The sequence below is a fragment of the Nycticebus coucang genome, chromosome 12, assembly GCF_027406575.1.
Source record: "Nycticebus coucang isolate mNycCou1 chromosome 12, mNycCou1.pri, whole genome shotgun sequence".
NCBI classification, from domain to species: domain Eukaryota; kingdom Metazoa; phylum Chordata; class Mammalia; order Primates; family Lorisidae; genus Nycticebus; species Nycticebus coucang.
In genome coordinates, this window is record NC_069791.1 from 61212132 (window position 1) to 61232475 (window position 20344).

The 20344-nt window shown below is 42.9% G+C and overlaps 1 protein-coding gene and 1 non-coding gene across 4 annotated transcripts in view; one reads left to right on the top strand and one right to left on the bottom strand.

Annotated features, from left to right (window-relative positions):
• Positions 1-20344, top strand: part of BCL2L13 (BCL2 like 13) — a 104879-nt gene continuing 84535 nt past the window's right edge. Inside the window, exons 1-2 of one of the 3 annotated variants that reach the window (XR_008373486.1) lie at positions 1-168; positions 12579-12745. Coding sequence is in view for 1 of the 3 variants with exons in the window: in XM_053557968.1 (XP_053413943.1) it covers positions 12628-12745 (118 nt within the window). In the remaining 2 variants the exon portion in view is untranslated. Of the gene's footprint in view, positions 169-12578; positions 12746-20344 lie in introns of those variants that run through there. The other 2 variants (XM_053557968.1, XM_053557970.1) reach the window with 2 other exon arrangements.
• LOC128563052 (small nucleolar RNA U13) lies at positions 2449-2551 on the bottom strand. The gene has a single exon (XR_008373718.1). It is a non-coding gene; the product is annotated as a small nucleolar RNA U13 (small nucleolar RNA).

Genomic DNA, 20344 nt, shown 5'->3' on the forward strand with positions numbered 1-20344 from the left:
GTGACGGAGGCACGCTGGGGGGTGACCTCACCCTCCAACATGGCGGCGGCGGTAGATTAGGGCTCTGGGTCGAAGCAACCTCCGCCACTGTGGGACCAGGTTGAAAGCAACTGCCGCCGCCGCCACCGCCGCCTCTTTCATCTCTTCTGGGGCAGGGGCCAGGGCCAGGTGAGGGGAGTGGGACTTCGGGCAGAAATAGTTGGGTGAGGAGGAGGTTTGCTCCTGGGTAGGAAGGTGTCTAGATACTGTATCAAGCCACTGACTCTCCGGTGGTTCCGATGACGCGTGACAGTGTGTGTGGTGTGTGTACCAGCGCTCCTTCGCGGGTTCTCTAAGCTTAGGAAGGAGTCCATTTCGTTATACTCCGACCTGTCCCGCGTGGTCCCACCGCGGTCGCTCGAGCCGAGCTGCTCCCTGTGTGGGCTGCCTGAGCCATAGAAACTCGGCTTTAGATCACACTCCTGTCCTTTCCCCAGACAGCTTCCCATGGAAAACTTGGGCCATTTTTAGGGCTAGTCTGGGGAACCTGGACTTCTTTTTGATCGAGGAAAGGGGTTTTATGAGATTTACTTTAGAATGATTACAGATTAGCTTTGACAGTCTAGTCGTTTCTTCTCACAGATTGTTAGAAATTTTGAATTTCTCAGCCTTAATCCACTGCTGTTCTGACAACCTCCTCTCCCCAAAAAACCCCCTGCCTTCTTACCTTTGGAGGCAATACAATTCACTCTAAGTCGTTTTTTCTTTGACTTTATTCCTCTCAACATTCTAATGAGATGACAAGTTTATGCCTTCATATCCCACTGTAAGGGAGAACTGGACTTGAGAACTAGAGTTGAGGCTCTAACTTAGGGTTGAAAACAGACGGATCTGGGCAATTGTTCACACACTGGTGACCGATAGCTTTGTTTAGCTTTTAGCCACTCCCTGCAAAAGTGTTTATTTATCCAAAATAGCTGTCTCACTGTCTGTCTTTACGAGTTTTAGTTCAGGCTGATAGTCCCTCTCCTTTTTTTGCTTTATTATGTAAAACAAAAACATTTTTTTTGTGTGTGAAATTGTTAGTAAGGTTTCCCCTGGAGGTTTGGCATAAACCAGAATGTTACTATCTGCCCTGACTTGAGTGACCTTGGATGAGTTGCCACACCCTTTCGAAAACTTTTTTTTTTTAACCTCCCCCAGAAAATTAAGCAAGTGGTTATGTGGATTGTGAGCTACTTGTACTTCATGCCATTATGAAATAGTCATTTGGTAATAGGCAGTTAAGAGTTTTGAAAATACTTTCACTCTGAATGGGCGGTACTATTCTGTATTTTTAAAAAAGGCTCATTTTCTTATGTGGAGGTGTAGCCAGTAGTTCAATTCAGTTGAAGGATGTGTAAGGTTGAATCTAATCAGTTTTGTAAGAAAACAAAAACAAAAAGGTGTGTTCACTGGCATATCATTTAATCGGTATTTATTAAATGTCACACACTAAATTTTAGGACGGGTGATTTGCAACAGTAATAATTTTTTTGTTGTTTTTTTTTTTTTGAGGCAGTCTCACTATCTCACCCTTGGTAGAGTGCTGTAGCATCACAGCTCACAGCAACCTTAAACTCTTGGGCTCAAGCAGTTCTTTTGCCTCAGCCTCCTCAGTAGCCGGGACTCCAGGAGCCCACCACAACACTCGGCTATTTTTTTTTTGTAGAGACAGAGTCTCACTGTACCGCCCTCGGTAGAGTGCCGTGGCGTCACACAGCTCACAGCAGTCTCCAACTCTTGGGCTTACGCGATTCTCTTGCCTCAGCCTCCCGAGCAGCTGGGACTACAAGGCGCGCACCACAACGCCCGGCTGTTTTTCTGTTGCAGTTTTGGCCGGGGCTTGGTCCGAACCCGCCACCCTGGGCATATGGGGCCGACGCCCCACTCACTGAGCCACAGGTGCTGCCCCAACACTCGGCTATTTTTAGAGACAGGTTCTTACTCTTGCACAGGGTGGTCTTAAATTTGTGAGCTTAGGCGATCAGCCTGCTTGGGCCTCCCAGAGTGCTGGGATTAGACAGGCATGAGCCACCACACTCGGCAGTAAGAATTTTTTTGAAATATTATTTTCTTTTTTTATTTTATTTTATTTTTTTTTTGGCCGGGGCTAGGTTTGAACCCGCCACCTCCGGCATATGGGACCGGTGCCCTACTCCTTGAGCCACAGGCACCACCCTGAAATATGATTTTCTTATATTATTTTAGATGTGCAAAACAAGTGAGGTTTTTTTTTTTTTTTCTTAAGATGAGGTTTTTCTCAAGACAAGTTTTAAAGAATTAGTTCCATTCTGCTTTTATCATTTTTCGGACATGATTTTAATTTATATTTTATTCAAAATAAGTGGTCAGCAAGAGGTCTTGTTTAATATATATCATGAGGGCGCCCCATTTTTAGAGTAACTTTTTTTCTTTTTCTTTTTTTCTTGTCAGACTGTAATGTGATGACAAGGTAACAAGGTTTGAGAGAGGCGTATCTCACACATTAGTGTGAAAATTCAATCCTCATGCTTATGAACCTCAAAAGGATTAGAGTAGCTGTTTCTTTAACAGCTTTGTCCAAATGTAATTAACATACCATATAACTCACCAGTTATACAGTTTAGTAATTTTCAGTATATTCACAGGGTAGTGTACCTCTACTACCAAAATTTTCCTTACCGCCAAAGAAACCACATACCCATTAGCAATTGCTCTTTTTTTTGGTTGACAGAGTCTCACCCTGTGGTCCCAGCTGCAGTGCCGTGGTGTCGTAGCTCACAGCAACCTCAAACTTCCTGGCTTAAGTAGTCCTCTTGCCTCACCCTCCCACGTAGCTGAGACTACAGGTGCCCCCACAATGCCCACCTATTTTTTCTATTAAATTAACACCCAGGTATTTTTTTGTATTTTTGGTAATCTTTAGCTCTTGCTTAGGTTGATCTTGAATGTATGAGCTCAAGTGATCCTCCTACTTCATCTTCCCAGAGTGCTAGGATTACAGGTGTGAGCCACTGCATCCGGCCTGTATTTCATTTCTTTTTTATGGCACATTATGTAGTATATGTATGGATATACTACATTTAAAAAATCTATCAGTTAATGTGCTGTTATTTCTACTTTTTGGCTGTTCTGTATAATGTTCCTTTGAACATTTGCATGCAAATTTTTGTGTAGGTTTGTGTTTTTGTTGTTCTCTGGCATATACCTAGAAAAGGAATAGAATAACTGAATTTTATGTATCCCTTTTACACAAGCTATATATACATATATGGGAAGCCTAATTATTATGAAAGTCAGATTTAAGGGCAGGGTGAAAATGAGGCATTCCTCTGTGAATTATCTGTGAATGCCAACTGCTGACTGAATATTTTTGGGCAGCTCTTAACACGATTGAACAAGAGTGTTTCAATTAGGCATGTTTTAATTGGAAAGGGATAGTCCACATTTAGTATACTAATGTCTGCTGAGTGGTTTCTTTTTTTTTTTCTTTTGGAGACAGAGCCTCAAGCTGTCACCCTGGGTAGATTGCTGTGATGTCACAGCTCACAGCACCCTCCAGCTCCTGGACTTAAGTGATTCTTTTGCCTCAGACTCCCAAGTAGCTGGGATAACAGGCGCCTGCCACAACGCCCGGCTATTTTTTGGTTGTAGTTGTCATTGTTGTTTGGCAGGCCCGGGCTGGATTTGAACCTGCCAGCTCTGGTGTATGTGGCTGGCACCTTAGCTGCTTGAGCTAAAGGCGCTGAGCCTAAAAGTGGTATCTTGATTGGTTGCATTTCTCAGGTATATGGGTTGAATTTTTGAAATTTCCCAATTTTTATGAGGATTATTTTGTTTTACTTCTTTCGAAGAAAGTCCTAGAATGAAAAGGAGCTATATGAAGCATGGATTAGGAAATGTCCTGTACTTCACGTTAATTTGTGGAATTTAAGATTCCAGGAGATCTGATAGCCAAGAAACTTTGTTAATGTTTAAAATTCCTACTTTTGAGCCAGGCATGGCAGGTTATGCCTGTAATGCTAGCCCTGTAGAAGGCTGAAGCAGGCAGATTGCTTGAGCTCAGGAGTTAGAGACCAACCTGAGCAACAGCAATACTCATCTCTTCTAAAAATAGAAAAACTAGTCAGGCATTGTAGTGGGTGCCTGTAGTCCCAGCTCCCTGGGAGGCTGAGACAAGAGGATCACTTGAGCCCTAGAGTTTGAGGTTGTGAGGTATGACACCATGGCACTCTACCCAGGGCAACAGAGTGAGACTCTGTCTCAAAAACAAACAAAATTCCTCCTTTTGGTTTGTGACTGAGTTATCTGTGAATTTTTATTTTTCTCTTTATAAATTACAGATGTGGTGACTCTGCATTACTGGAATATTTAATACTTTTCTTTTTTTTTTTTTTTTTTTGAGACAGAGTCTCACTTATTAACCCTCAGTAGAGTGCCATGGCGTCACAGCCTACAGCAACCTCCAAATCCTTGGGCTTAGGCGATTCTTTTGCCTCAGCCTCCCGAGTAGCTGGAACTACAGGCGCCCACCACAACACCCGGCTATTTTTGTTGTTGTTGTTGCAGTTTGGCCAGGGGTAGGTTTGAAACTGCCACCCTCTGTATATGGGGCTGGCGCCCCACCCACTGAGCCACAGGCACTGCCCTTTTTTTTTTTCTTGAGACAAGAGTTTTAGTGTGTCGCCCTCGGTAGAGTGCTATGGTGTCACAGCTCAGAGCAACGTCAAACTCTTGGGCTCAAGTGATTCTCTTGCCTCAGCCTCCCAAGTAGCTGGGACACAGGTGCTGCCACAATGTCTGGCTATTTTTTTTTGTTGTTGCAGTCCTCATTATTGGTTAGCTGGCCCAGGTTGGGTTCAAACCCTCCAGCCTGTGCCGTACCACTGTACCAAGCCAAATCCAAAGATGATTTAATGTGACAAATTTGGAAACAGATACAAAAGATTTCTTATGTTGCTGCACATTTACTTTTTTCTTTTTTTGTAGAGACAGAGTCTCACTTTATGGCCCTCGGTAGAGTGCCATGGCATCACACAGCTCACAGCAACCTCCAACTCCTGGGCTTAAGCGAATGTTTACTTTTTTCATAAGAATTCCTAGTAGGTGCCAGATGTGGTGGCTCATGTCTGTATTCCCAACACTTTGGGATGCTGAGACAGGAGGATCACTTGAGACCGTGAGTTCAAGCCCAGCCTGGATGCATAGTGAGCCCCATCTCTATGAAAATTAAAAATTAGAGGAGTCTGGTGGTGTGCACTAGTAATCCCAGCTACTCTGGAGGCTGAAGTAAGCGGATCACTTGAGCCTAGGAATTCTAGGCTGCAGTGAGCTATGTTTGTGCCACTGTACTCCAGCCTGGGTGAGACCATTTCTCCAAAAAAAAAAAAAAAACACCAAAAAACGTATAGTAGGATTTAGTAGCTGCTGCATACCTTCTGATTATGTTTCATAAAATGAGCCTAATACCTGTGGTATAATCATTGCTAGTAGCAGAGATTTGGACTGATACTTATAATAGAAAGCTAGTTTGTTTTTTTTTTGTAGAGACAGAGTCTCACTTTATGGTCCTTGGTAGAGTGCTGTGGCCTCACACAGCTCACAGCAACCTCCAACTCCTGGGCTTAAGCAATTCTCTGGCCTCAGCCTCCCGAGTAGCTGGGACTACAGGCGCCCGCAACAACGCCCGGCTATTTTTTGGTTGCAGTTTGGCCGGGGCCGGGTTTGAACCCTCCACCCTCGGTATATGGGGCCGGTGCCCTGCTCACTGAGCCACAGGCGCTGCCCAGTACTAGCTTATATCAGAGAACTTTATTGTTCCTTTGTATTACTGATAATGAGAATTTAAAAAAATGTTCTTATTTTCGTATGTACTTTTTCTTTACATAGCTACTGTTTTGTGATTTTCAAATTCTGCATGTATTTTTTTCATTGTTTATCTGTTAGTTTGCTTATCATAGATCTTAAACTTTGCTAACGTTGTCTTTCTCTTTTTCCCATCTGTGATTTTGTTAACATACATTTTTGTTTTCTTCAACTTTTTTGAAAACTCCTGAGGGTATGTGATTTCTCTATTTATTTTTGTATCTAATGCCTATAGACTACCTTGCATCTTAAGAAGTGTGTGTCAAATCAACACAAAAAATCATTAGAGGGCATTGTCTTTTTAAATTTAATTTATGTTTATTTATTTATTTATTATTTTTTTTGAGACAGAGTCTCAATTCAGTCGCCTTGGGATTGAATGCTGTGGTGTCACGGCTCACAGCAACCTCAAATTGGGCTCAGGCTTCCTCTTATCTCAGCCTCCCAAGAAGCTGAGACTACAGGAGCCCACCACAATGCCAGGCTAGTTTTTCTGTTTTTTTTTTTTTTTTTTTTTTTTTTCGATAGAAGTGGGGTCTCGCTTTACTCAGGCGGGTCTTGAACTCCTGAGCTCAGGGGATCTACCTGCCTTGGCCTTCTAGAGTACTAGGATTACAGGCATAAACCACTGCACATGACCTACTTTAATTTTAGAATATAATTATACTTCTAAATGTATTTATACTCCTAGGTGTATAAGTGGACTTTGCAGAATTAGAAAATTTTTCTAAACTAGAAATTCTTTTGTTTTTGAATTAGAGATGGAGTCTCATTCTTGCTCAGGCTGGTCTCCAACTCCTGAGCTCAATCAGACCTCTTACTTCAGCATCCCAGAGCGCTAGGATTACAGGCATGAGTCACCATGCCCGGTCTAAACTATACATTCTAATAACCTTTATATAAAGGTAGTATGTTATAATTGATGGAGAACTACCTTAGAAATTTTAAGAAAATTGGGTTCTACTTCCAATTAGGTCTTGGTTGCAAACAGCATAAACTGAGTCCTGTTTGCATAAGCTGAAAAATGACTTATGGAGAGAGTGTGTTGAATAGCACACAGAATGGATAGGATAGCTGGAAAGTTAGGCTTGGGAGAGATATTCATAAACCAAGGAAGAGAAGGCTACAGTAATAGAATACAGTTATGTCCTGCTTAATGGTATAGAGTCAGTCTGTCCTTAGATGATCTCTTATCATGTGAATATCTGTAGAGTATACTTACTCAAACCTAGATGGTATACCCTATTCCTCCTAAGCTGCAAACCTGTACAGCATGTACTGTACTGAATACTGTGGGCAGTTGGAACATGGTGGTGACATTACTGTATTCTATAAACTGTATAAACATAGTACACTGTTTATACAGGCTACATTACATTTATAAAAAATTTATAAAAAAATATTTTCTTCAGTAATAAGTATAGGCCATGTACAGTGGCTTATGCCTGTTATCCTAGCATTTCGGGAGGCTAAGATCGGAGTGTGGTGGTGTCATCATAGCTCATTGTAACCTCCAACTCCTGGGCTCAAGTGATGCTCCTGTCTTAGTCTCCCAGTAGCTGGGTCTACAGGTGCGTGCCACCTAGCTAATTAAATATATATTTATATTCCAGGTGTGGTGGCTCATACCTGTAATCCTAGCACTCTGGGAAGCCGAGGTGGGTGGATTGCCTGAACTCAGCAGTTCAAGACCAGCCTGAGCCACAGCAAGACCTCGTCTCTAAAAATAGTTGGGGGTTGTGGTGGGTGCCTGTAGTCTGGGAGGCTGAGGCAAGAGAATTGCTTGAGCCCAAGAGTTGGAGCTTTCTGTGAACTATGACGCCACTGCATTCTACCCAGGGCAACAGTTTGAGACTCTGTCTCAAAACAAAACAAAAGAAAAGGCAATGTCCATTATAGTGCTGCTACTGGCCGATACCTGACTTACAGACTTCAGAAAACTTATTTTTGTGAGTTTCTCTTTTCTTTTATATAAATTTGGAATATTGTCTTCTCACTATTAAATGGTAACAGTATAAAAGTGTGATCAAGGCTTGGTGCCCGTAGCACAGTGGTTATGGTGCCAGCCACCTATACCGAAGCTGGCAGGTTTGAACCTGGCCTGGGCCACCTAAATAACAATGGCAGCTACAACAAAAAATAACCGAGCATTGTGGTGGGTGCCTGTAGTTTCAGCTACTCGGGAGGCTAAGGCAAGAGTATTGCTTAAGCCCAAGAGTTTGAGATTGCTGTAAGCTGTGATGCCACGGCACTTTACCAAGGGCGACATAGTGAGACTCTGTCTCAAAAAAAAAAAGTGTGATCAAATATTTTGAGCTATTCAAGAGCAATATGCTCTGGAAGAATGCAGTGGATGGGATTTTAATTTCTGTGATATAAACTGTAACACTTTAACATATTTTCCCTTTCCTTGGAATGTATTAATGTATTAATAATTTTGGAATATCTTTCTGAAGTTCATGGGAACTTTTATATTTGAAGAGTGTAGTCTTAGGCTTATTGTTTGATTTTCTTGGAGATTTTTACATAATTTAGTAGCATTGCCCTCAAAGATACAAGCAATGGAACTTGTAAATGTTAAACCAAGATTTCTTTTCATAGCCTAAGGAAACTGATATTATTGGCTGCCATGAATGCATTTTAAAAAGACAGTATTTAAGGGCAGCGCCTGTGGCTCAAAGGTGTAGGGTGCTGGCCCCATATGCCACAGGTGGTGGGTTCAAACCCAGCCCTAGCCAAAAACTGCAAAAAAAAAAAAAAAGGCTGTATTTAACCATTCTAAGCATCTTTTTTTTTTTTTTTTGTAGAGACAGAGTTTCACTTTATTGCCCTCGGTAGAGTGCCGTGGCGTCACACAGCTCACAGCAACCTCCAACTCCTGGGCTTAGGCGATTCTCCTGCCTCAGCCTCCCGAGTAGCTGGGACTACAGGCGCCCGCCACAATGCCCGGCTATTTTTTTGTTGCAGTTTGGCCGGGGCTGGGTTTGAACCCGCCACCCTCGGTATATGGGGCCGGCGCCCTGTCACTGAGCCACAGGCGCTGCCCAGCATCTTTTTTTTTTTTTTTTTGTAGAGACAGAGTCTTACTGTACCGCCCTTGGGTAGAGTGCCGTGGCGTCACACAGCTCACAGCAACCTCTAACTCTTGGGCTTACGCGATTCTCTTGCCTCAGCCTCCCGAGCAGCTGGGACTACAGGCGCCCGCCACAACGCCCGGCTATTTTTTTGTTGCAGTTTGGCCGGGGCTGGGTTTGAACCCGCCACCCTTGGCATATGGGGCCGGCGCCCTACTCACTGAGCCACAGGCGCCGCCCATCTTTTTTTTTTTTTGAGGGAGAGTCTCATTTTGTCGCCCTTAGTCGAGTGCCGTGGCCTCATAGCCCACAGCAACCTCAAACTCTTGGGGCCGTGTGATCCTTTTGCCTCAGCCTCCCAGGTAGCTGGGACCACAGGCACTGGCCACAACACTCTGTTTTTAGATATGGGGGGGTCTCACTCTTGCTCAGGCTGGTCTAGAACTCCTGAGCTCAAGCAATCCACCTACCTTGGCCTCCCAGAATGCTGGGAGTACAGGCGTGAGCCACTTGCCTGGCCCATATTTTTTCATGTTATTTTTATACAGCCACTCTTCTGTGTTTTTCAAATTCTGTGTGTGTTTTTTTATTGTTTATCATTTCTGTTGATTTGCTTATCATAGATCTTAAATTTTACCAACATTGCCTGTCTCTTTTCCTCATTGTTATCTGAAAGTCTCTTTTATGAGATATTTGTTGAGATCTTAAAGCAGTCCACATTGTTTGTTGCCTTAAAAAGAAAATAGTAGCTTGGTGCCTGTAGTTCACTCGTTATGGTGCCGGCCACATACACCAGGGCTGGCATGTTCGAACCCAGCCTGGGCCTGTCAAACAACAATGACAACTACAACAAAAAAATAGCTGAGTGTTATGGTGGGCGTCTGTGGTCCCAGCTACTTGGGAGGCTAAGGGAAGAGAATCGCTTGAGTCCAGGAGTTTGAGGTTGCTGTGAGGTATGACTCCAGGGTCCACTACCGAGGGCAATATAGTCAGACTCTGTCTCAAAAAAGAAAAAAAAGAAAATAGTTATTTGGAAAGCTCTTAAGAGTGGCCAAGTCTGGTTTAGCACCTGTAGGTCAGCAGCTAGGGTGCCAGCCACATACACTGGAGCTGGTAGATTTGAACCCAGCCCGGGCCTGCCAAACAATGACAACTATAACAAAAATACAGCTGGGCTTTGTGGCGTGTGCCTGTAGTTCCAGCTATTTGAGAGGCTGAGGCAAAAGAACTGCTTAAGCCCAAGAGTTTGAGATTGCTATGAGCTATCTTTTACCTACCATGAAAGCGTGTGGTAGGTAAAACAGCTGCCGGGTTTTTTTGTTTTTGTGTTTGTTTTTATTTTTCAGTTTTTGGCCAGGGCTGGGTTTGAACCTGCCACCTCCGGCATATGGGGTGAGTGCCCTACTCCTTTGAGCCACAGGTGCCGCCCAGCTGCCAGGTTTTTATGACAAAAGTGAGAGTTGTGATTCTTTAGGGTTGGGGTAAGGGAATTTACCATTGGTCTCCTTGTTTGTCAAAGGTAGGTTGCCACCATATTCACACTCCAAACCGCAAAAAGAAGGGAAGCCAGAGTCTTTAAGGAGAGACCTCAGAATTGTACATGTAACTTCTATTCACATTCCTCTGTCTTGGACTAATCATATGGGATATTGAGCTGCAGAAAGGACTGAGACATGTGGTCTGCAATTATGTGGCTGTGGGTCTAACTAAAAATTTAGGAGTGGCTCAGTACCTGTAGCTCAGTGGTTAGGGTGCCAGCCACATATTCCTGGGCTGGCAGGTTCCAAGCCAACCTGGGCCTGCTAAACAACAATGACAACTGCAACAAGAACAACAAAAAATAGCTGGGCTGTAGTCCCAGCTACTTGGGAGGCTGAGGCAAGAGAATTGCTTAAGCCCAAGAGTTAGAGGTTGCTGTGAGCTGTGACGCTACCGCACTCTACTGAGGGTGACATAGTGAAACACCATCTCAAAAAAAAAAAAAATTTTTTTTTTAGAACATACACTGGGATGGGAGCCAAGAGATATAGCTAGTGTTTTTGCCAGGTAGGTGAAAATAGAGAAACTAGGAACAGCTAGAAAATTAGGGAAATTAGCTTTTGATATATATAATTGCCTTTGTAAATTAGAAGTTACTTTTTTTTGAGGCAAAGTCTCGCTTTCTTATGTAGGGTAGGAGTGCAGAGGTGCAACCTCAAACTCCTGGGCTTAAGTGATCCTCCTGCCTCAGCCTTCCAAATAGCTGGGATTATAGGGTCCGCTTCTGGCTAATTTTTCTATTTTTTGTAGAGATGGTGTGTTTCTCAAGCTGATCTCCAAACTCCTGGCCTCCAGTGATCCTCCTGCCTTTGCCTTCTAGAGTGCTAGAATTAAAGGCATGAGCCATGATGTCCAGCTAACAGTTTATATATGTGTGTGTTTGTGTGTGTATATATATATGTATAAATATAAACTTTTAATTTTTTTTTATTTTTAATTTCAGCTTGCTTGTTCATTCTTTGTTTGAAGTACTTTCTTTTTTTTTTTTTTTTTTGTAGAGACAGACTTTCACTTTACTGCCCTCAGTAGAGTGCCGTGGCATCACACAGCTCACAGCAACCTCCAACTCCTGGGCCCAGGCGATTCTCTTGACTCAGCCTCCCAAGTAGCTGGGACTACAGGCGCCCACCACAACGCCCGGCTATTTTTTTGTTGCAGTTTGGCTGGGGCTGGGTTTGAACCCGCCACCCTCTGCATATGGGGCCGGCGCCCCACTCACTGAGCCACAGGCGCCGCCCTTTTTTTTTTTTAATGTTCTTCCTTTGGCAGTTCTCTTTCCTGTTGCCTCCCCAGTAGCTGGGATTACAGACGCCCACCACAACGTCCAGCTGTTTTTGATGTTAGTAGAGACGGGGTCTTACTCTGGCTCACTGCTGCTCATACTGGTCTCGAACCTCTGAGCTCAGGCAATCCACCCGCCTTGGCTTCCCACAGTGCTGGAACTACAGGCGTGAGCCACCACGCCCGGCCTATATATATAAAATTTTTAAAGATAGAGTCCTACTATGTTGCCCTTGGTAGAGTGCTGTGGCATCACAGCTCACAGCAACCTCCGGCTCTTGGGCTTAAGCGATTCTCTTGCCTCAGCCTCCCGAGTAGCTGGGACTACAGGCCCCCACCACAACGCCTGGCTATTTTTTTGTTTGTTTGTTTGTTTGTTTTGTTGCAGTTGTTTGTTGAAGATTTTTTTGTTTGTTGTTTAGCTGGCCCAGGCAGGGTTGAAACCTGTTTGCCTGGGTGTATGTGGTTGGCGCCATAACCCACTGAGCTACGGGTGCTGAGCCCAACAGTTATATATTTTAAGATTGTTAGAAAGTAGCTGGGCGTTGTGGCGGGTGCCTGTAGTCCCAGCTACTTGGGAGGCTGAGGCAAGAGAATCGCTTAAGCCCAGGAGTTGGAGGTTGCTGTGAGCTGTGTGAGGCCATGGCACTCTACCGAGGGCCATAAAGTGAGACTGTCTCTACAAAAAAAAAAAAGATTGTTAGAAAGAAAAGTCTGGGAAACATTTATTTTGATAATTAGTTGAATGATTGGAGTCAATGGGAAAATGTCTTGCGTGTAATAAACTTCAAACTGAAAAAATACTTTCTATGTTTTTAGGTTTTACACACCTGTGAGTAGACCTTTTTGGAGTTCTGCAGCCAATTCAATGGCGTCCTCTACTACTGTGCCTCTAGGATTTCACTATGAAACAAAGTATGTTGTCCTCAGCTACTTTGGACTCCTTTCTCAGGAGAAGTTGCAAGAGCATCTTTCCTCACCCCAAGGTATTATCTTTGGCTTATTGTGGTCATATTAGGTCATTATAAGGAGTTGATATGTAAAAGCATATATATGTAAATAATTTATATGTATGGTTATAAGATTAATATTACTAAGCTTATAAAGATTAACTTCTTACCCCCATCCCTTCTCACCTCCTTGTCCATTCACAGCACTACTTTTAACGCTTTTTCTTCATTGATTTTTTTTTTAATTTTAATAGATTTAAGGGATGTAAGTTGAATTCTAGTATATGTATATATTGTATCATGTTGGAATCTGGGTTTTTGGTGTACCCATCACTTGAGACTATACATTGTACTCTGTAGGTAATTTTTCATTCCTCACCCTCTCCTACTTTTCCCCTTTGTAAGTCTCCAGTGTCCAGTCCATCCCTCTGTATGACCTTTAGTAGACATAGTTCAGCTCTCATTTATAAATGAGCACATATAGCATTTGCTTTTCTGTCCACTTAGGATAAATGGCCTCTAGTTCCATCCAAGTTGTTGTAAAAGACATTATTTGATTTTTTTCATCATAGTACTCTATAATGTACATATAACACATTTTTTTATCCACTCATCAATTAATGGGCACTTAGGTTAATTCCGTATCTTTACAGTTGTGAATTGTGCTGTGATAAACATACAAGTATACTTTTTGATTTAATAATTTCTTTTCCTATTTGTAGATAACCAGTAGTGGGATTATACGATCACGTAGTAGATCTACTTTTATTTCTTTGAGACCTCTCATACTAATCTCCATAGAGGTTGTACTTACTTACGTTTCCACCCACCTTGGCCTCCTAAAGTGCTAGATTATAGGTGTGAGCCACTACGCCCAGTCTTTTAAAAACATACATATTTTTAATTTATTAAATGATAACCGTGTACATTGATGCATTTATGGCGTTCAGTGTGCTGATTTAATATACAATGTATGTTTACATTGAACTGGTTAACACATCTATCACCTTTCTTACTTGTTGTGGTAAGACAATTATACTCTTCTTAATAGTTTTAAAATGTACCATTGCATTATGCACATTAGGTGAGGTCCCCCCAAATACCCTTCCTCCTCCTGACCTCCTCCCCTCTCTCTCTTCTTCCCTTCTACTTTTTGGACTATAGTTATATTTTACTGTTCGTATGAATGTGTAGGTGATTATATATTGATTTCATAGTAGTATTGAGTACATTGGATACTTTTGTTTTCTATTTTTGAGATACTTTACTTAGAAGAATATGTTCTAGCTCCATCCAGGTAAACATAAAAGATGTAAAGTCTCCATGTTTTTTATGTCTGCATAGCATTCCATGGTGTACACATACCACAGTTTGTTAACCCATTCATGGGTTAATAGGAACTTGGGCTGTTTCCATATCTTGGCAATTATGAATTGGGCTGCCTTAAATATTCTGGTGCAAATGTCTCTGTTGAAAAATGAGTTTTTTTTTTTTTGTTTCTTTTTACTAATCACTATACTACTGAGGATTTTTTTTTGTTTTGAGACAGAATCTCATGTAGTCCTTCATAGAGTGCTGTGGCGTCACAGCTCACAGCAACCTCAAACTCTTGGGCTTACGTGATTCTCTTGCCTCAGCCTTCCAAGTAGCTGGGACTACAGTCACTGCTACAACACCTGGCTATTTTCTTGTAGTTATCATTGTTTTTGTCAGGCCTGGGCCAGGTTCGAACCTGCCAGCCCCAGGCTGCAGTATGTGGCTGGCATCCTAGCTGCTGAGCTATAGGCACCAAGCCTGAAAATTGATTTTTGATCATCTGGGTATATATCTAGTAGAGGAATTGCAGGATTGAACGGTAGGTCTACTTTAATTCCTTGAGTATTCTCCAAACTTCTTTCCAAAAAGGCTATATTAGCTTGCATTCTCACCAGCTAAAAAATATGTTGTTTTTTTTTTTTTTTTTGAGACAGAGTCTCATTATGTTGCCCTTGGTAGAGTGCTGTGGTGTCACAGCTCAAAGCAACCTCCAACTCTTGGGCTTAAGTGATTCTCTTGCCTCAGCTTTCCAAGTAGCTGGGACTGCAGGTGCCCACTACAATGCCTAGCTATTTTTTTGTGGCATTTGTCATTGCTTAGCTGGCCTGGGCTGGGTTGGAACCCTCCAGCCTGGGTGTATGTGGCTGGTGCCCTACTCACTGCTCTATGGGTGCTGCCAACCAGCTAAAAATATTTTTAAAAATATTGGTCAGGCTGGCTCAGCGCCTGTGGCTCAAGCGGCTAAGGCACCAGCCACATACACCTGAGCTGGCAGGTTCAAATCCAGCCCCAGTCTGCCAAACAACAATGATGGCTGCAACCAAAAATAGCCAGGCATTGTGGTGGGCGCCTGTAGTCCCAGCTACTTGGGAGGTGGAGGCAGGAGAATCGCTTGAGCCCAGGAGTTGGAGGTTGCTATAAGCTGTGATGCCATGGCACTCTACCCAGGGCAACAGCTTGAGGCTCTGTCTCAAAAAAAAAAAAATTGGTCAGGCTATACTTGGGAAGCTGAAGCTGAGCCTACGAGTTTGAGACTGCAGTGAGTTATGATACCACTGTACTCTAGGTTGAGCAAGGTCCTTGTCTCAAAAAATAATAATTAAATAAAATATAAAAATGACTAAAATAAAATATCTCCTCAGCTTTTGTCTGAGTTTCAGTAAATAAAATAAATTTGAGGGGCAGTGCTTGTGGCTCAGTGGGTAGGGTGCTGGCCCCATATACCGAAGGTGGCGGGTTCAAACCCAGCTCTGGCCAAACTACAACAAAATATAGCCAGGCGTTGTGGCAGGTGCCTGTGGTCCCAGCTACTTGGGAGGCTGAGGCAAGAGAATTGCCTAAGCCCAGGAGTTGGAGGTTGCTGTGAGCTGTGATGCCATGGCACTCTACCGAGGGTGACATAGTGAGACTCTGTCTTAAAAAAAAAACAAATTGCCATATTCAGTATCTGAGTAATACTTGTTCTCTGCTTTCAAGATCTCTGTTCCAGCCCTTTTATAAGACTACTAATCCATTCATGAGAGCAGAGTGATCTAATCACTTCTTAAAGGGCATATATCTTAATACTTTTGCATTGGAGTTTGAGTTTCAACATGACTTTTTTTTTTCTTTTTAAGAGAGTTTCACTTTGTCACCCTCGTTAGAATGCTGTGGTGTCACAGCTCACAGCAACCTCCAACTCTTGGGCTCAAGTGATTCTCTTGCCTCAGCCTCTGGAGTAGCTAGGACTACAGGCGCTTGTCACAATGCCCGGCTATTTTTTTGTTGCAGTTTGGCTGGGGCCGGGTTCGAACCTGCCACCCTTGGTATATGGGGCCGGCACCCTACTCACTGAGCCACAGGTGCCCTCAATATGAATTTTTTTTTTTTGTAGAGACAGAGTCCCACTCTACCGCCTTCAGTAGAGTGCCATGCTGTCACAGGACTCACAGCAACCTCTAGCTCCTGGGCTTCTGCGATTCTCCTGCCTCAGCCTCCCGAGCAGCCGGGACTACAGGCGCCTGCCACAACACCCAGCTATTTTTTGGTTGCAGTTCAGCCGGGGCTGGGTTTGAACCCGCCACCCTTGGTATATGGGGCCAGCGCCCTACTCACTGAGCCACAGGTGCCACCCTCAATATGAATTTTTTAAGTGACACAAACATTCAAGCCATAGCATCCATGTATGTATAATAGAGTGATCAACCATCCAGTTTGCCCAGGATTAAGTGAAATTGAGGAAATCCTAGGCAAAATGAGACTAGTTGGTTACCTTAGTACATATATACTCCTCTACCTATCCAAATTTTACGTATTTTATTTCTCAGTTGTAATAGTCAAGGCTTCACAGAATCTAGGCCTTTTCAACCCCTGTGATTTGCTATATTTGTAAGGACTGTAGCAATTATATAAGCATATATTTATGAACTTTTTTCTTGTTTGATTACAGACTTTTTTTGAATTTAAAAAAATTATTTTTAACCCCCCAAAAATTTATTTTTAGGCTCGGCACCCATTGCTCAGTGGTTAGGGCGCTGGCCACATACACCGGGGCTGGCGAGTTCAAACCCAGCCCAGGCCTGTTAAACAACAATGACAACTACAACAAAAAATAGCTGGGTGTTGTGGTGGGCGCCTGTAGTCCCAGCTACTTGAGGAGCTGAGGTAAGAAAATTGCTTAAGCCCAAGAGTTTGAGGTTGCTGTGAGCTGTGATGCCACTGCACTTTACCAAGGGTGACATAGACTTTGTCTCATATGTACAATTATGGGTCAACTGAAAAAAAATTAGTTTCAGTTGACCCATAATTGTACATATTGGGTACAGTGTGATATTTCATAACATATACAGTGTGTGATGATAAAATCAAGGTAATTAGCGTATCAGTCACTTCATGTTTATCATTTCTATCTAACTGTAATTAGGCATTTTTTAACCTCTCCATCTGTTCTCTACCCTATTCAGCTTCTAGTAGTCACTCTTCTACTCTCAACTTTTTTTCTTTTCTTTTTTTAAATTTCTTTTTATTTATTTATTTTTGCAGTTTTTGGCTGGGGCTGGGTTTGAACCTGCCACCTCCAGCATATGGGGCTGGTGCCCTACTCCTTTGAGCCACAGGCGCTGCCCTCTTTTCTTTTTTTTTAAGACAGAGTCTCATTTTGTCGCCCTCAGTAGAATGCTGTGGAGTCATAGCTCATAGCGACCTCCAACCCTTGTGCTCCAGTGATTCTTTTGCTTCCGCCTCCCAAGTAATTGGGACTACAGTTGTCCGCCACAACACCCAGCTATTTTTAGAGACAGGGTCTCGCTCTGGCTCAGACTGGTCTCGAACCTGTGAGCTCAGACAATCTATCCACCTCGGCCTCTCAGAGTTCTAGTATTAAATGTGTGAGCCACTGCTTCTGGCATCCTCTCAGCTGTTTTTTTTTGTTTGTTTGTTTGTTTGTTTTTTTTAGGACACATTAAAATTTGCTTTAATACTTCTTTTGGAGGAAGAAAAACACACTTCTAGTGAATGAACAAGAAACATTTTTATGCTATTATTTGTATCTACCATGCCATGAATTCATAGGGAAGAGGTTCCAGTAGCTCAGGTAGGCACCTTGTCATTAAATGTGACAAAGTGTTGATTGACTTCTGAATTCGTGGGAAATAGGTCCCAGCACCTTGTATCACTGTTACATGGGGACTATTGGTTATTCTGTGTGCTATACTGTACACATATTATGCCTTGAGCTCATGGGGAATAAATAGGTTCTTGCGCATAAAAACATGGGTCCACTAGTACTCCTGTGTGCTATGTTATATGCTTATTATGCCATGAATTCATAGGGAATGGGTTCCAGGAGCTCAGGCTCCTTTCCATTGGTTCTCACAAAGTGGGCTTCTCTGGGTGGCGCAGGCTGGCGCTCCAGCTGAACCCAGGTAACTTTCTCTTTGGCTTGCTTCTTTTTCTGATCATTTTCCTTCACACGTTTCAGGAAGCTATCTCGGCTTAGAGTGCTTAATATGCTCAATACGAACATTAATCCTCTTCGTGAGGATCTTGCCCTTAACTTGTTTACAACAATGCCAACAGCATGCTGGGTAACACTGTAGACTCTTCCAGTTTTGCCATGGTAACATTTGTGTGGCATGCCTTTTTGAACAGTGCCCATTCCCTTGATGTCTACAATATCACCTTTCTTGTAGATTCGCATATATGTGGCCAAAGGAACAACTCCATGTTTTCTAAAAGACCTAGAGAACATGTATCGGGTGCCTCTCCTCTTTCCCTTTGTGTTTGTCATTTTGGTGAATTACTAGAAGATGGCGTCTCCGGCTGACAGGCCTCTCAGCTGTTTTGAGAACAATTATCTTAGGTTCCACATGAGTGAGAATGTTCAGTATTTATCTTTCTATGCCTTGCTGCCTTGCTTCTTTATTTTTTTTTTTTCGAGACAGAGTCTTACTATGTCACCCTTGGTAGAGTGCTGTGGTGTCACAGCTCACAGCAGCCTCCAACTTTAGTGATTCTGTTGCCTCAGCCTCCCAAGTAGCTGGGACTACAGGCGCCCACCACAATGCCTGGCTATTTTTTTGTTATAGTTGTCGTTGTTTAGCAGGCCCTGGCTGGGCTTGAACCCCCCAGCTTTGGTGTATGTGGCTGGTGACCTACTCACTGAGGTATGGGCGCCGAGCCTGCCTTGCTTATTTCATTCAGCATAATTTCCTCCTTGCTCATCCATGTTGCCACAAAGAACAGGATTTTTCTTTTTATGGCTGAATAGTATTTTATTGTGTGTATACATGTATGCCGAGGAGGTGAGTTGTCATCCAAGGATAAGAGAGGGAAGTATGAATCCCAGTTCTGGCAAATAGATGGACACATTCACTTTTTCTGTTTTTGTACTCTCTGGACTCCTAGCAGATTCAATGGGGACCATCTACATTGCATATCTTCCAAGTTAGTCTTCTCTGACTCATATACTCTTTGGAAACCCCTTACATACTCGAAAATGATGCTTTACTAGATTCATAGGTATTTCTTAATCCAGTCAAACTGACACCTAAAATGAACTGTCCCATTGATGTATAGTAACACTACTGATTTTTGCATGTTGACTTCCTGCAACTTTACTGAATTTATTTATTATCAATTCTTAGAGTTTTGTTTGGAGCCTTTAGGTTTTTCTATATATAAGATTATGTCTGTTAACAGGGACAGTTTGACTTCCTTCTTTCCAATTTGGATGCTCTTTATTTCTCTCTCTCACCTAACTGTTCTGGTTAGGACTTCTAGTACAGTGTTAAATAAGAGTGGTAAAAGTGGACATCCTTGTCTTGCAGTTCTTTTTTTTCTTTGAGACAGAGTCTCACTTTGTTGCTCTCGGTAGAGTGCCATGGCATCATAGCTCTCAGCAACCTCAAAATCTTGGGCTCAAGTGCTTCTCTTGCCTCAGTCTCCCAAGTAGCTGGGACTACAGATGCCTGCCACAATGCCTGCATATTTTTAGAGACGAGGTCTTACTCTGGCTTAGGCTGGTGTCGAACTCGTGAGCTCAGATAATCCACCCGCCTCAGCCTCCCAGATGGCTAGGATTACAGGCATGAGCCACTGCGCCCAGCCCTGTCTTCCAGTTCTGAGATGAAAAGATTTGACTTTTCCCCTTGTAGTATGACATTAGCCGTGGGTTTATCATATAGGACTTTTATTGTGTCAAGGTATATTACTTCTATACCTAATTTTTGGAGAATTTTCTTTTCTTTTTCTTTTTTTGAGGCAAGAGTCTCATTCTGCTGCCCTAGATAGTGTGCCATGGCATCATAGCTTATAGCAACCTCAAAGTCTTAGGCTCAAGGGATCCTCTTGCTTCAGCCTCAGGAGTAGCTGGGGACTACAGGCACCTGCCACAATGCCTGGCTAATTTTTCCTTTTTTAGTAGAGATGAGGGTCTCTTTCTTGCTCAGGCTGGTCTTGAACTCCTGTGCTCAAGCAATTCACCCATCTTGGCCTCCCAGAATGCTAGGATTACAGGTGTGAGCCACCATGCCTGGCCCTTTGGAGAGTTTTCATCATGAACGGATGTTGAATTTTATCAAATGCTTCTTCATCTATTGAGGTTGTCATATGGCTTTTGTT